The sequence below is a fragment of the Notamacropus eugenii genome, chromosome 1 (assembly GCF_028372415.1).
Source record: "Notamacropus eugenii isolate mMacEug1 chromosome 1, mMacEug1.pri_v2, whole genome shotgun sequence".
NCBI classification, from domain to species: Eukaryota; Metazoa; Chordata; class Mammalia; order Diprotodontia; family Macropodidae; genus Notamacropus; species Notamacropus eugenii.
Genome location: NC_092872.1, coordinates 667,924,810 through 667,940,579, shown reverse-complemented (window position 1 = coordinate 667,940,579; position 15,770 = coordinate 667,924,810). Strand labels below are relative to the sequence as shown.

General features: G+C 35.7%; 1 protein-coding gene across 8 annotated transcripts in view; it reads left to right on the top strand.

Moving 5' to 3' along the window:
- EML4 (EMAP like 4) overlaps positions 1 to 15,770 on the top strand; it is a 177,276-nt gene that overhangs the window by 88,067 nt on the left and 73,439 nt on the right. For 4 of the 8 annotated variants that reach the window (XM_072635768.1, XM_072635765.1, XM_072635767.1 and 1 more), the window contains exons 3-5: positions 7,915 to 8,044; positions 12,022 to 12,195; positions 14,379 to 14,504. In XM_072635768.1, the coding sequence (XP_072491869.1) occupies positions 7,915 to 8,044; positions 12,022 to 12,195; positions 14,379 to 14,504 (430 nt within the window). The remainder of the gene's footprint in view (positions 1 to 7,914; positions 8,045 to 12,021; positions 12,196 to 14,378; positions 14,505 to 15,770) is intronic. The other 4 variants (XM_072635766.1, XM_072635764.1, XM_072635770.1 and 1 more) reach the window with 2 other exon arrangements.

The window sequence follows — 15,770 nt, the reverse complement described above, 5'->3', positions numbered from 1 at the left end:
AATACAAAACCATTATAAAGTAGATAATTTCCAAAGGTGAAGAGAGAGTGTGCATTGGATGGTAGATAGCCTGAGCAAATGAGAGGTGGGAAATGGAATGTCACATATGGGGATAGCAAATAGAACAATGTGTCTGGAATGTAGGAAGGTACTTGGGAAACTATCTTCAGTAAATCTGCAAAGATAGGCCGGAATCAGTATGCAGAGGACTTGAAAAGCTAAACCTGGAGTTTGTGTTTTGTCTTTGAGGACAGAAGAAGCCCCGGGAGCCTTTGGAGCTGGAGAATGATTTGATCAGGCCTGTGTTTTTGTAATATCAGTTTGGCAGCTGTATGGTAGATGAGAGAGAAGAGAGACTTAAAGAAGGCAGACCAATTAGGAGACTCTAACAGTAGTCTGGGACAGCAGCTCTCCAATTGTCCAGGAATCCCTTTTCAGAGAATCCTTGAGGTCAAAACTGTTTTTGTGATAGTATTAATGTTTTCATTTCTAATATTGTAAATGTTGACGGACATAACCAAAGGTATGCTAGCTCCAGTTTGAGCTGACTTGCAAAGCCAATCATCATTTTTCAGTGTGAGCATTCACACTTTAGAAATTGGTGTAGAAACCACCACCTCAGAAATGCCATAGATCAGGGTTTGATTTATTGTTCTGTTGATTGTTCTAGACTTTTAAAAGTGATAGAGAAAATATTAATAATGTAGATTAAACATAAAAGTGTATGTGCTCCCCCCCCCCCCCCCCCCCCCCCCCCCGAGAGCCAGTTGTTAAACATTTACCAGCGTACCTCACTGGATGTAATCCACATAAACAAAAGCTCTTTGGGATCTTCAGTAATTATTAAGAATATGAAAGGGTCTTAAGACTAAAAAGTTTGAAAACTGCTGGTATGGGAAATAAGCAATACCTGCTTTGAACTAGAGTGATGGCTGTATAAATGGAGAGAAGAGCAGACACGAGAATACTTTGGTGATAATTGACACCCATCAGTTGAGGCTCAGGTCAAGGACTGTGTCCTACACGAAACTTTTCCTGTTCCCCTTAGATATAGTTCTCTGTTTTTCCTTGCAGTTAACTTTGTATTTGTCTGGTAGATCTCTTCACCAACATGTACAAGTACTATCTTATTTTTGTCTTTTCATCTTTAATTCCTACGTTAGTGCCTTGTACATAGTAGACATTTAATATTTTTGAAATGTTGAATATCATATTTACAGTTATCATTTGTAGAAAAACTAACATTCTAAAAATTAATCCTATGTTTTGAAAGCTTTCTTTTACTTCAGCTCGTGGAACATGATATTACATGAGCATAGTGGCCTAATGTTGTTTGTGAGTTTTCTTTTACTGATATTTTTAAGTCCCTCTATTTACTTGAAATCAATGCCTTGACCATTTTATCTTTAAAAAGGATTAGTTAAAAGATTATAGAAATGAATTTAAAACTGTTGTAAATTGAGCTAGGTAATTCATTGTTTGGAAAAGAAGATGGACTGGTAAAAATCCACCTTTTCTTGATATCTACATGGTGTCAAGGGAACTATAAAAAGGTCCCCAGCACGTTAGATGAACTCTTTGTGGCAGGTTGAGGAGAGATTATAGACAGAAGTTACAATATGAAAAGGCACAACTAAATAGCTACCTATATCATCATAGGGAGTATTCCAAATGAAATCACAAGATCCATCAGTAGTAGTAACATTTTCCTTTGGTGGAAAAAATGCACCCCTCTGAGATATCTTTCATGAATTAATATTGGAATTTCAAAAGTAATTCTTGTAATCATGTACAGAATTCCGTTAATGTTATCACTGGCAACCCTAGACTCCATTATCATGGAATTTGTCTATATATAGACCAGTATAGAAAGTGACAAGAAAAAATGTTTTAATGACTGTCAGCTCTTGGCATTTGTTTGTAAGTTTAAAAATAGACTAAGTATCAGGAATGGCATTAGACAATATATTTGTGTTATGAATATTTGGAATAAGTATTGTAAGCATAATGCTGTCTAACGTATATCAAGTTTTAATTATAGCATTTCACAAAACACTTTAAAATTAAGGAATTATTTGTAGAATTTTTTTGTCCAACTAAAAATAAGAAGTAAAAACTTCTTTTGCTATATTTTAATCTAATGTGAACTTTTGAATGCAGGTAAATTGTAATTTATATTGTTCTATTTCCTCTCTTGTGGGTTATTTACGTTTCAATAATTATGCAAAAGCAGTGGTGTCAAACTCATAGAAACAAACGTCTGCAGACTTTATATTCACTTAGAAAATGATAAATTTGCATTATCTATGTTTTAATGTATATTTGGTTAAACTTTTGTTAATTATATTTTAATCTAATTCTGGCAAACTTGGGAAGGGGGAGAAATTTGACATTTTTGATGTAAATTGATTTAGAATAAAAATATACTGAAGGAGTTTTCTATGATCTTCTTTTCTCTGTAGTTGTTTACAAATTTCAGTGGCGGAACTTTTATGATTTGGGTATTGAGGCACAAACCAACTATTATGTCAGGCTTTTACTAGGCATTGTGTGCAATTTACTAGTTATTGTGTGCAACATGATTTGACCTTAGTTAGATCTCTCTAAATGCATGTGATCATCTATGTAATATTGGGATTATAAGGTTCTGTCACCTTATAGTAGCATCACTCTATTGACAAAAAAATAAGAAGCAACCTTAAACAATTATTTCTCCTTTCTGTGTTATATGCTGTGTCTTTCAGTGTGCTGGCAACTTAAAACCTAGCTGGCATAATGGATAGAGTGCTGGGCCTGGAGTCAGAAAAACCTGAGTTCAAACCCAGCTTCAGACATTTCCTAGCTATCTGACTGTAGGCAAGTCACTTGACCTCTATTTGCCTTGGTTTCCTCATCTATAAAGTACAGATGATAATAATAGCACCTACTTCCTAGGTTTGTGGTGATGATCAAATGAGGTAATAATTGTAAAGGGCTTAGCATGGGGCCTGGCACCTAGTAAGTGTTATATAAATGTTAACTATTGTTATTTTTATTAGTTGGGTTATAAGTTTTTCCTGAGTACAGCATGTTGGGCCACTTGACTGGGTAGTTGGTTTCACTAGTAATTTTTAAATTGTTAGCCATGTAATTTTAAAAAATTATCTTCTCCAGTAAGAAATGCTTCCTTTTTGACATCAGTGAAACATTAGTACCATATGCTCAAGCTAGTAGCTGAAATTTTTGTCATGCCAAATAAAATTACCTGTGTTGTGGAGAAAGGGGAAAGGGCTAAAGCACTTTTGGCTGTTGTTGACTGCCAGGAAGACAGATTGTATCACAGCTGGTGCCTGGAAAACCCATTAGGACCCCTTGGGGTGACCAAATGAATGTAATTTGAGAATCTTGTCCAAAGGCACTGTGTGTGTGTGAAGACAAACTACTAGTACACAATTTTATAAACTTAGATGAATCAAACTGTTCTCCTGAAGATGAAAGTCAAGCACTTGAACCAGGAAATAGCAAGCCAAAGATAGAAAGCATTACAAAGAGGACACGAGAAATGACAGCACATGCCATGGTTAACCAGAGGTAAAAATTGAGATTTGACATGTTTCTCAGTGATTAAATAAATATAAGATTACTCAGCATATGGAGATATTGTTAGTATCATATCACTTGGCTCTTACTGCAACAATCATTTAATGAAAGTTTTTTTTTTTAAGGGTGGGGGAGATTTGGACATGTTTGAAGGCCTAAAGAAGGAGCCATTTGGTTGGGTAAAGATTAGGGATGGGAGGGTGTTGATTGAGGAAACAGTCTGTTGGAGAAGATTAGAGGGTATGGGATCTAGGGAACACAGAGGAACTAGCCTTAACAGGAAGAAAGACTACTTCATTATCAGCGACTATGGGAAAGGAAGAAAGAGTAGGAAATTATGTCAGAAGGTTTTGACATGAAGAAAAACAGAAGCTTAGAGTGAGTGGAGCACATATTTCTGTAACATGTAACTATTGATTCTAGTTTTTAAAAGCTGAAAGAAATGAATTAAATACAGTGACGAAATCATTCCAGGCAAAAGATACGGTATAAATACAAAGATAAGAATTTGTTGGTATAAGGTTAGCAGGTCTGAAGTAGAAGGTGAGTGTGATGAGCTAGGACAGTACAGAACCTCTAATGCCATGACAGGTTTAGATGTGATACAATAGAAAATATAGAGCCTAGAAATATGCTTGAATAAAGTATCTAATAGGATGAAAAATCATTCAAGGAATGCTTCTCTACTCCAGATTATCAGGGACAGTAATGTGTTACAAAATTCCTATTCCCATAAAAAAGAGAAGAAATAAGAAAAAGGTTTCATTGCAGAGAATGAAAAGAATAGAATAATAGGACAGATTGTTTTTGTTGTGTTTGTCCGTTGCCAAAGAAGACCATGCCATCAGAGAGATGATGACAGGCCTTGTACTTGACTTTGTTTTGAGTGAGGGAGGGCTGTGCAGGTCACCAACCTCACTTCTCCTCCAGAGCCATCTGAATCCAGTGACCAGACATTCATCAGGATGACCAGAGATGGCCCAGGATGTACTGGGAGACCTTGTCCCCTTTAGGAAAAAGGAAGAAAGGAAGAAGGACCACTGTATATTTCAGAGCTTAAAAACAAAAATCTGAAACTATCTGGAGGAGGAAGTTGTATTCTCAGAGGAGGAAGCAGCTACTTTTCCTCCAAGGAATGATAAAGTAGATCCACAAATGTTCTCTAGTGAAACATCACATATGAATAATCAGCAGAAGAAGGGAAGAGTGTTTGGTGACTCCTTCTTGAGAGGTACTGAGGCAGCTGGTCGTTAGCCTGACAATGCAGAGATTTGTTGTCTTCTGTGTGTATGTGTGTGTGTGTGTGTGCGTGCGCACGCGTGCACATACATTTTTCCTGATAATATGAAGTATAAATGAATTTCTTGAGTGATTTTCATCCATAGAGAAATAGGGAGATAAATATGTCTTCCAAGGGGGAGGGGAAGGGTAATATGTATATGTATGCATATAAGGGTTCAAGAACCTCCCAGTATTTGGCAACCCTGATGACTACTGCCAACTTATGACGATTCACCTAGATAAAAATTATATTGCCAGAGGGAGCCTAGAAAGCATTGCCAAAGATTAGAAGACAGGTGGAAAATTGAGGCTCATAAGGACATAGTTGATGATTCCTCACTGCTCATCATTTCAGAAGAGAAAAGCCAATTTGGGAAGTAAAGAGGTGCGAAAGGATTGAGTTGATCTAAAAATGGTGTTTGGACTTAACAGGCCTCAGTGTAAAATATAGGAATAAACAATTCCTCTCCAGGGATATAATATACCTAACAAAGCCTGGTGAAAATGCATTTGCCTGCTTTCTTGAGTGTCTGATGAAAGAGTATTTAAACTAGAACAGAAGTGGGACATGGGGGAAGAGATAGGGGAAAAATTACCTAAGTATATCCACAAAGCTAGATAGAATAGAAAACTGCTTCAGTGTAAGAAGACTGGCATTTGAATCACCTTGATATTCATAAGGTTCAAGATCCAAAAAAGGAGACCGTGGTAAAGCTCCTAACTCCGTATGACTGTATACAAATGCATTTTGTGTAGGCAACCAAGAATATTAACTAGATGTCCAACAGCAGATTTGATCTCCTAAATATGCACAAGATTTGGGGTAAGACCAGTGATTGAACTGTAAACTTATATGGACTAGAGAACGAAAGGAATAAGAGTAGAATTTACTATCTTTTATTCATAAGTAACAGAGGTTAGGATATAAAGATTAGCCACATGAGAATATCCAGGAATTAGTTGGGAGGAAAGCATGGTGCAGAAACTTTAGACAAAGAGTAAAGGAGGGAAGAAACAGAAGTTGCTTCTGTCATCAATATAGCAGATGTTCATTTCTTGGCTTGCTTTAGTGATGGTGTCATCCTTCAAAAGAAAGTAATCAATGAGAGGAACAGTTTTCAGTCAGATTCACCAACAGGAACTGGTTGATAGAGTAGAAATGACAAAGATTGGAGAGAGATGAAAATTCCATCATCTATTTTGTGATAGAGATGGGAAATCTGGGGATAACTTGACATATTGTAGATTTGGGGAAGGTAGGTCTCAGGAGCAGGGTTAAAGTAGGGTGTCATGGACTAAAATTCTCTAGAGGAAGTGTTGAAACAACTGTAATGCCAGTACTCTTGGTTTGGGTTTGACGTTGGGATAATAGGAGGTACTCACAAGTTACTGACCAGTTAACAAAAGGAGGTTTAATTTGCCCTAATACAGAAATGTCATGATGGTACAGTGACATTTAGCTTTACTTTAGTTGCAGTCCTCTTTTTCTCCATATGGAAAAGCATCTGATCATCAGACGAAGATATGGTTACTCATAGCATTTTCAGAAATCCACCAAGACTGAGGGGCCCCAACTGCCCATGCCAGGACCATTTATGCTCTTGGATGACTAGGAAGCTATATATACAAAACCTAGAGACCTGCTCCATGGAGATCTTTGAGTCTTTTTAGGGAAAACATCCCTAGCATTATGGGATGGGTGGGCTTGAGCCCTCCCCATATTGTAAGCAGGGGGGAAGGAAGCTGCATTAGGGAAATTTGGGTAAATATTAGCCTTATCACAAGAAGGGAGCCCAGGAAGGATATCAAGTTGTGAAGCATAAAATTTCAGACAAAGAAAAATAATTCTGATGAGGAAGTAAAACAGAAGTTGTCTGAAAAGAACAATGTTGATTCATGAAGCAAGAACATTGATAAGTTAAAGATCATCCATTGAGATCAAGTGAAAATTACTTTATGTAGGGAAAACTTTTGAAGTGTTATAACTATGTAATAGTGAAATGAGCTGGCTCAGATAGTGTGGTGGGTTACATCAGAAACCTAAGCACAAATTAGATGGCCACCTGTCAGATGTATTGTAATAAGAATTCATTCTTAAGTATTTGAATTAAATGGCCTATGGGAGTCTCTACTAGCTCTGAAATTCTTCATTATATTGTTCAAGGAAGATTTATTTTAACAGCTGTAAAAAGATGAGAACAAGGCAAGGGGACTTGCAGGAATCTAAGCATGAAGTGCTTAGGTTCTGGGCTGAGGTAGCAGAAGGGTACCTCTGAAAGACATTGAGGGGCATAAGAAATCAAAAAGTTTTGCTGAAGGGTCGGAAGTGAACAAAAAAGAGGAAGAGAACCAAAACTAACCCCAATGCTAATTTAATTTTATAATGTTTTCTCTAATACTTTAATTCTTTTTTCTGTAATATGCATCTTAATTGACTTATAAATTACTGAAGTCTTTTGTCAATCTTTTTCTACTGGGACATTGGTTTAAGCTAAAAGAAAGAAGAAAACTAGGTAAAGATTTTCTTAAAATACAAAGGTCTTGTGGTATTCTGGTTGGTTTTTGTTTTGTTTAAAGTAGTTTCTAAATAGCCATTTTGATTGGAACCAAATCACAGAATTTCAGAATTAGAAGGGACCTCAGTGGCCATTTAGTTCAACCCATCCCTGAAGAATTTCCACCACGACATACATCACAAATGATTGTTATCTTCTGCTTAAACATCTCCAGTGAAGAAAGAACCCATTAGCTCCAAAGGCATCCCATTGACATCCCTTATATCAAGCCTAAATTTATCTCTTGATACCAGAAAAAAAAAGTAGAAATCCAATTCCTCCTTCATAGAACAGCCTTTCAAATATCTTCCATCTTCCCCCCATTTTTATCCAGATTAAACATCCCCAGTTCTTTCATTTAGTAAAATTTTAATAATAATCCAGTACATGCTATATGTCAGAAGGAAATCTAAATGTGTTAGTAGACTTTTATTTTTAATAACCCTTTTCCAATGGTGAATATTTTAAGTTTGATATGTTTTTCTTAAATCTTTTTTAGGTCAGCCAGGCATTCGGGAAGCCATTTCTCTGTCCTGTATTGGCAATGGCAGTGGTAGAAGCAGAAAAACAAACCATGGCAGCTCGATATCAATATCAAGAAAAGAAACCTTTTCATCTGCTGCTAAAAGGTATCAATCAAAAATGAGCTACCAGTGTCACAAAACTATACAGTTGTCAGATTTAAATCACAGACTACTTCTGGAAATTAATAGTGGGTTCCAAATGAAATAATTTTTTTTAAACACTTGATTTCTGAATTTTGTAACCATGCTGAATTAATGGAGAATAGGGAAATATTTGGTCCTAACTAAAAGAACAAAGCAACCTAATTCCTTGTTTTCTTTTTTTATGTGAAAATTTCACTAGTCATCTGTCATTGATGTATAATTTCAGTTATTTTTTTCTGATATATCAACTATAATTATATTATTACATTGTCCATGGAAATAAAATCTTGGACATCTTAATGAGGTAGGAAAAATGTATTAAAATTACTAGATCTTTGGCTGGCATTGCAAAATAAATGTTTGGAGGAAAATGATGCTTTCAAAATATTCTGAAATTGTAACTTTCTATAGTTTTTAAACTTTAACAGCCTACTGACTATGATTAATCTTACTTAATTTCGATAATTGTTCTCGTTTATTGTTCTGGTAATGTTGTTTACAGGATTTTTCCCATCTGTGTAGTTCCTAGCCAGTGATAACATGACATTATCAAATCAATATGTGCCCTTACATCTGCTTGCTGGCAGAGCACTATTGAAGAAGAAGCTGAAGAAATACAAAACATTTTAGCTGTCTGGTGTTGGTGAACTGTATTACTTTGGAGACAAAATAGATTACCTTAATGTCCATATCTTATTTTCAGTAGAGTTCCAGTACCTTTGCCAAACAGATCAGAAAAGAGAAGGTAGATTCAGTACATTAGGAAATTATTGTGTCTGAAAACTTTATTTACTTAATTAGCAGGAAAACTGATTAAGCAAAAACATAGGCCTAAATAAATAACAAAGTAGAACTTAATGTTTTGTGTGTCTGCCAAGCACCTGCTATTGGAGAATCTTCCATTTTTGTAAGTGTTCCCAAGAATTATTGAATTTCAATATAGTAATAGTTTAATTAATTTGATCCAACTTAAGTAGAACCTCTAACAATTCAAATTTATTGAGTACCACTTCTAAATTTAAAAAAATTAATAAGACAAACTTTCATATCAGAAAATTTTCTGATTCTTTTAAAAAAATATTTCTAGGGTATGTTGAGTCAGTCCAAACTGAAACCAGTCATTTTTTTCCTTCTACATCTAAATTATAGTGATCATTGTTATTCATAACAGACCAAGGTTTTACAAGACCCATTATTGTCCAAGAAAAATAGTTATGTTCTTGCCTTAGGTGTTTTAAGTCTTAAAAAGGTGAACATCTTAGATTTTTAATATTAAATTTTGAAATAAAATTTCCTTTTTTAATTAGCAGGCCATTAACTAGAAAATTCATTTAACTATAATAGCCCAGTTTTAGGCACTTTGCTAAATAATACATTTCCCGTGCTAAGAACTGATCACCAGTGCAACTTTGTATCTGATCCTAGAAGCCATATAAGCCACTAGAGGTTTTTTGTTTTGTTTTTTTTTTAAATATAGGAGTGACCCAGTCAAAACAGCACTTTAAGAAAATCACTTTGAGGTCTGAATGGAGGGGGATGAACTGGAGTGGGGAGGGACTTGACAGGCAGACCCACCAGCAGACAGTTGCAATAATGCAGGTATAAAGTGATGAGCCTGGACCAGTGTCAGACTGATTTTCCTGAAGTGCAGGTCTGACCATATCACTCCCTTAATCAATAAATTCCACTGGCTCTCTGTTACCTCCAAGGTATGAACTCTTCTGTTTCACTTTTAAAGTGAAACTTTTCCAGCCTTTTCAGTCTTCTTACATCTTCTTTTCCTTGTACTCTGAGAAATGGGAACGCTGGCCTTCTTGTTCCTTATATAAGACATTCCATCTCTGGGCTCCAGGCATTTTCACAGACATTTGCTGCACTCCTGGAATCCTCTCCCTCTCATCTCCAAACTTCGCTACCTTCCTTCAAGTCTCAGCTAAAGTTCATCTATTCAAGGAGCCTTTCCTAATTCTCCTTTATCCTAGCACTTTACTTCTGAAGCAACCCTAAATTTTTCATGTATCTATTTTACTTGTACATAGTTGCACCTTGTTTCTCCCATTAGATTGTGAGCTCCTTCACAGACTGTTTTTTGCCTATCTCTAAGCCCAGTGCTTAGCACACATAGTAGCTAGTTGATTGATTTAGCTGGCTGTTGGTACCTCAGAGCAGTTGCAACCTATGCTCTTCCCCAGGCCCCTGCAGTAGCATTAGAGCAGATACCATTGGGAAAACCCAATATATATTTTCATTCCATGGCAGATAAGAGTCCTGCCTCCCCCTTTTTTGTTTTGAGAGAGACACAGTGAATCCACAGGATGAGCAGGCATATCACTAATCTCATTACGTTATTTTTACCTCCATAACTATCCCTTTTCCAAAAAAGACCTTACCATCCTTCCAGTCAATCAGGTTCATAACCTCAGTGTCATCTTTGAGTCCTAACGTACCCTGTCCCCACATAGACAGTCATTTGCCAAGTCTTGTAATTTCTGCCTCTGCCAACATCTCTTGCATCTGTTTCCTTCTCTTTACTCACGTACTCATCACCCTTTGCTGAGACTGTTGAAATAGTCTACTAATTGCTTTCCTTGACTAAATAATTTTTTCCCCTCTCAATCTATCCTCTACACAGGTATCAGAATGATTTAAAGCATAGATCTGGCCATGTGACTCCTATCACTCAATAAACTTCAATAGGATCAAGTTATTTTACCTTTAATACTTGTTAAATTTCTGTGTTTGTGTAAGTTTTATAAGGTATATAATAGTATAGTGGTGCACTACATAATTTATAAATATCCACATGGGAGTACATGCCCAGATTTTTTTTTTTTAACTGATGAGGGAGGTAAGCAGTCAGAAAAGTTCTGAAACCATGGAACCAAGGCAATTATAATCAGAAAAAAAATCAAAATAAAAACTTAGATTTTTAACTCTTAACTTTAGAATTTTGAAAGGTAGCTAGAATTTAAAATGTAGAACTATAGGTTATGTTATACATTTTCAACATGTCATATATTTAAACATGATAAACTAGCAGAAGGCCAATCTAAAATTAAAATGCATATGAATTTCAAAGGTCTAAAAAATGTAATGGTCAGAATGTAAGCATTAAATGTAATGCAAGCAATGTAAGCATTAAAAAAGTACCATAATGGAAATTAATAGTTGATATTTGTCATGTATCTTTCACGTTGATAACTTAATTTCCCTGGCATCTCTTTGAGACAGTTAGGATAGATAGCCTCAGGTACCCCCAGAAGAAGGTAGAACTACAGCCTTTCTTTTCAGTCACTTTGTATAAGCACTCAGTTTGGCCCGTCCTTCCTTTGTGCATGTGTGACAAAGGTCAAAATGAGAGTGAAATTGTATTTTTTAGTTTTTTAAATTATTTTATTTATCTTCAGTGTTCTACAATCACTTGCATATATCTTAGATTTTTTCCCCTCCTTCCCCCCTTCCTCCCAATCTCTCCCTAAGACAGAATGCCATCTTATATAGGTTCTACACATATGTTCCTATTAAATACCTTTTCATCTTAGTCATGTTGAATAGAAGAATTAAAATGAATGGGAAAAACCATAAAACAGAACATAATACAAAAGTAAATCATCTGCTTCATTCTGCAATCCAATTCCATAGTTCTTTCTCTGGATGTGGAAGGGATTTTGCCTCAAAGGTCCATTGGGAATTTTTCATAACCTTTTCTTTCTAAGGATTGTTAATTATGACTTCTTGGGTGATGGTAATAACTGTGTTTGAGACTGTTGTGAGAATAAGTGGCTAACAGCCCTTAGATAGACATTATTGGGTAAAAGTAATGTGAATTGTGTTTAGGGTTTTGTCTTATGTAAAATTCATATATTTTCTTTCACTTGCTGATTAAGTTACTTGGTTATTTGTTTAAAACCTGTTGCATATTATACTTTATTTTACAGCAGTACAGAAAAAAAGAAAGAAAAACCACAAGGACAGAAAGAAAAAAAAGAGGATTCTCATTCTAACGATCAAAATCCACACATTCGAGCATCACCTTCTCCCCAGCCCTCTTCACAGTCTCTCCAAACACACAGACAAACTCAAGAAAACAAGAGCTCTCCTCCCACCAAAAGGTTTTCACTGAACCCAGTACAGAGATAGGGAATGGTTGTAATGATACCTAAATTCAGTGTCATGGGAAAAGGTTTGGCAACCTACAGATTTCAAAGAAAAACTTGACTTTTCCCTTTCTGTAACTTTTATTACAGCAACAGTATTAGGATATAGAAATTTATGCATGCCTTTGTTTCTCTCTAAAAATTTTTAAGTTTCTTAGTATTTAATTTGACAAAGTAAAGCCAATATAATGTTCTCTAAAATCAAACCAGAATCTTCTTGCATTTAAATTGTATAATGTGCCAATATTTATGACGTTTTAATGTCATAGATAGAAAATTACTGTGTATAACCCTCATCGTAATTTGGTATCATTACAATTTCAGGTGCCTTTTTTTTTTTTTTTTAACAAATTCCCCTTTGCACCTTAGTGTTCTGTTTGGGGGATGCTCTCTAAGTTCTTGCTTGTTTGCCGAAGTTGATCCATTTCACTTATTCTCTCTCATTCTTTTCTGAAGATTTGCTTGAGGACTTCTTTATACATATACATATATATATAAAATTAACACTTATGTGAGGTAGGGAGAAAATCAGGAATTAAATCTGCATGCCAAGTGCATGTTGACTGACTTCTTTGGAGTTTCATGCTGAAAACAGCCATGTAGGGAGGTTCAACTTTATTATTAAAAATTTTTTTAAGGATAAATAGTTTTAAAATTTTCTTCAGTATGCTTGAAAAAACTTAGAGATATGTAAAGTAATTCTTAAAACCAACTAGGGTTTTAAGAAGGTAACACTACAAATACTAAAGTACCTGGTCTCCTTTTTCATTTAATTACAAAAATGTGTCTTGCAGAAAACCACTGTTACAGTAGAAAACTTGGAAGAACACAACACCTGTCTTTTCACTTCACTGATGCATGTTTTTACCCCTTACCAAATGCTCTGTCTTCATGTCACACAGATTCTTAGGCTGTCTTGGCGGTACATCATTGTCCTACCTAATCTCGTAGAAAAAGCTTTGTGGACTATTATCCACAAAGGATAGACATTGTAATACACAAGGGAAGAAGTTGCTTTTTAGAACCTCAGCAGTTTTCTTATTTGATTTAACACTCTTTGTCCCTGGACTCTTTTTCAGCTTCTAAAGGTCTCGTGGAAACATACTTGCTTTTCTCTCATTGTTGTTTGAATGTGCTCCTGCTGCAAGAAGTGTTTAAGACTGGATGAGTGGTAGGCTGTTAGCAATGCAGTTGCAAATTTGTATCTGAGATTTTTTACTGTCACTTCCAGACACTTTAAAAAAAAAGTTTTTCAGTTATAATATCCTATGTATAAAACAAGTTGTTATAACTTTTTTGGTAAATTCAAACAATGAATATAAATTCCTTTAACATAATCTAGGTGACACATGTGCTGTACTGCTTGGTGTAGTGGTTTGTATTTTGGGAACTTCACTTGCAGCTCTTTTTATGAGTTGAAACAAAGCTCTTTTAGTAGGGACTGCCTACCAATCCAGTGACTACGAAAAAGCAGTGTTAATATCCACAAATTATATGAAATATATATACATACATATTTATGTATGTGTATATTATATATATATATTTATATTTGGAGTGACTTCAGTAAAATTTATTACCTTCTGCATTAAAATTCTCATGGGATGGGAGGTAATTTAAAGAAACAGATCATGTGTGTTGGAGCTACTCATGGCATAATGGGTAGAAGGTTAGCCTTGAAGCAGTGAAGATCTGGGTTCTAGGCTTTTCTCTGTCACATAATACTTCTTTGATCCTGGACAAGTCACTTAAACTCTCAGGGCAATTCTAAACTCTCAGGGCAATTCTCTGAGGTGGAGTAGTTGCCAGCCTGCACTGGTGGAAGTGGTTTCCTCACCTGGGATTTGCCTGTGCCAATGAAATCACAGCTCAAATCCTCAAACCAATTTCCAGTCAAATGTATGATTCTTCCACAAAATATTAATGATGTCCTTAGGAAATCTTCAAAATCAAAGCAGAGCAGTTTTTGCACTTGCCTTGTTTAACTATACTCATCCAGTCACAATTTTCCAACTAATCTTTATTTCTGTTTTCTGGATCAGCTTTAAGGAAATTTTGTCCCTGCTTTTGTGCTCTGCTATTTAAGCTATTGTATCATTGTTCCTCAAAAATTTAACTTAAAAATTGTTTTTTTAAAGCATAAAACGACCATCTACAGCTGAAAAATTACTTAGTACATGGGAGAACTCGGATGATAGTCGTAACAAGCTATTGCGGCCACCCTCAACATCAAAATTAATATCAAAAGTTAATAAAAACGACAAGTAAGTATTGCATTGTCCTCCATAAAAAATACTGTTTTAAATGAAAATTTCTTTTAAATGAATCTTCTGAAAGCTAATCATTTTTTCAAAATGTTGGCTTTTATGTCATAAAGCTGGAGGGATAGAAGAGATCTTTTCATCTGATTTACCTCATTTTGTAGATGAGGCAGGTGATGATCAGAGGCATGATATTACTTGCTTCAGGTCAGTTTGTATATGGAGACAAATCTTCCAAGGTCTCCTGCTTTCCAGTACCTTGGCACAAACCAAGGTGCTGGGGGTTGGATACAATGTTGGTATACTATTTAAATACTTTGAGCATCTATCCTTTATGTATAGGTCAAAGCTTTACATTACATTCAAGTGTGATGAGCTTATTTTGAGTGAACTGGCAGATGGGGTAAAGAGAGAGCTGTTTCATTGTCAGGAAGACCTGGTCAAGTCACTTAGCATCTCACTTTCCCTAGGCAACCAATCTTTTAAAGTGATAAATGGCAAACCAAGCTGGATTGGGAGGAGGGAGTTTTTTATCAGGAGTTCCCTACATTAAGAAAATCACAAGTCTAATTCAAAAAAGCCCTCAGTTATAAAAGAGTTATTCAAGGTAGCCCTAGTAATCAAGAATCGGCAGGCCTCCGGTTGCTCTGCCCCAGTACTCTATAAAGAGCTGACAGAAAAGCATGGAGAAGAATCACACAGCATAAGAAGCAATGTGTGGGTAGAAGAGAATGTCTCAGACCAGGGAGATCATGGATTCGTGGAATATGCTGAGTTGCTAACTGCACATTCAGAGTCGCATAAACATGTGGACAACATGTTAACTTAAGATGCTTAGATGCAGGTGAAAAACCATACCCAAGGAATGTTGATTAATGGATCAATACTGGATCAGTTCTGATTCAGTTAATGGAACAGATTTATGGATTCAGCCCTGGTAAGAATATGCCACTGAGGATATAAAAAAGAGGGAAAGGACAGTCCTTGTTATTAACCCGCAATTTAATGGAGGTAACAACATGTAAACAAATATGTATAAGCAAGTTATACACAGGATAAGTAGGAAAAAGGTACTAGAATTAAAAGGGAATAGGGAAAGACCTCTTGTAGAAGATAGGATTTTAGTTTTTTTTTTAAAGGAAACCAGGGAAGTCGGCAGGTTGAATTGAAGAGTAGGAACATTCTAGGCATGGGGGACAGCCATAGACACTGCCAAAGATAGAGAATCTTGTGCAAGCGTAAGTCAGGAGGTCAGTGACACTGGGTGGA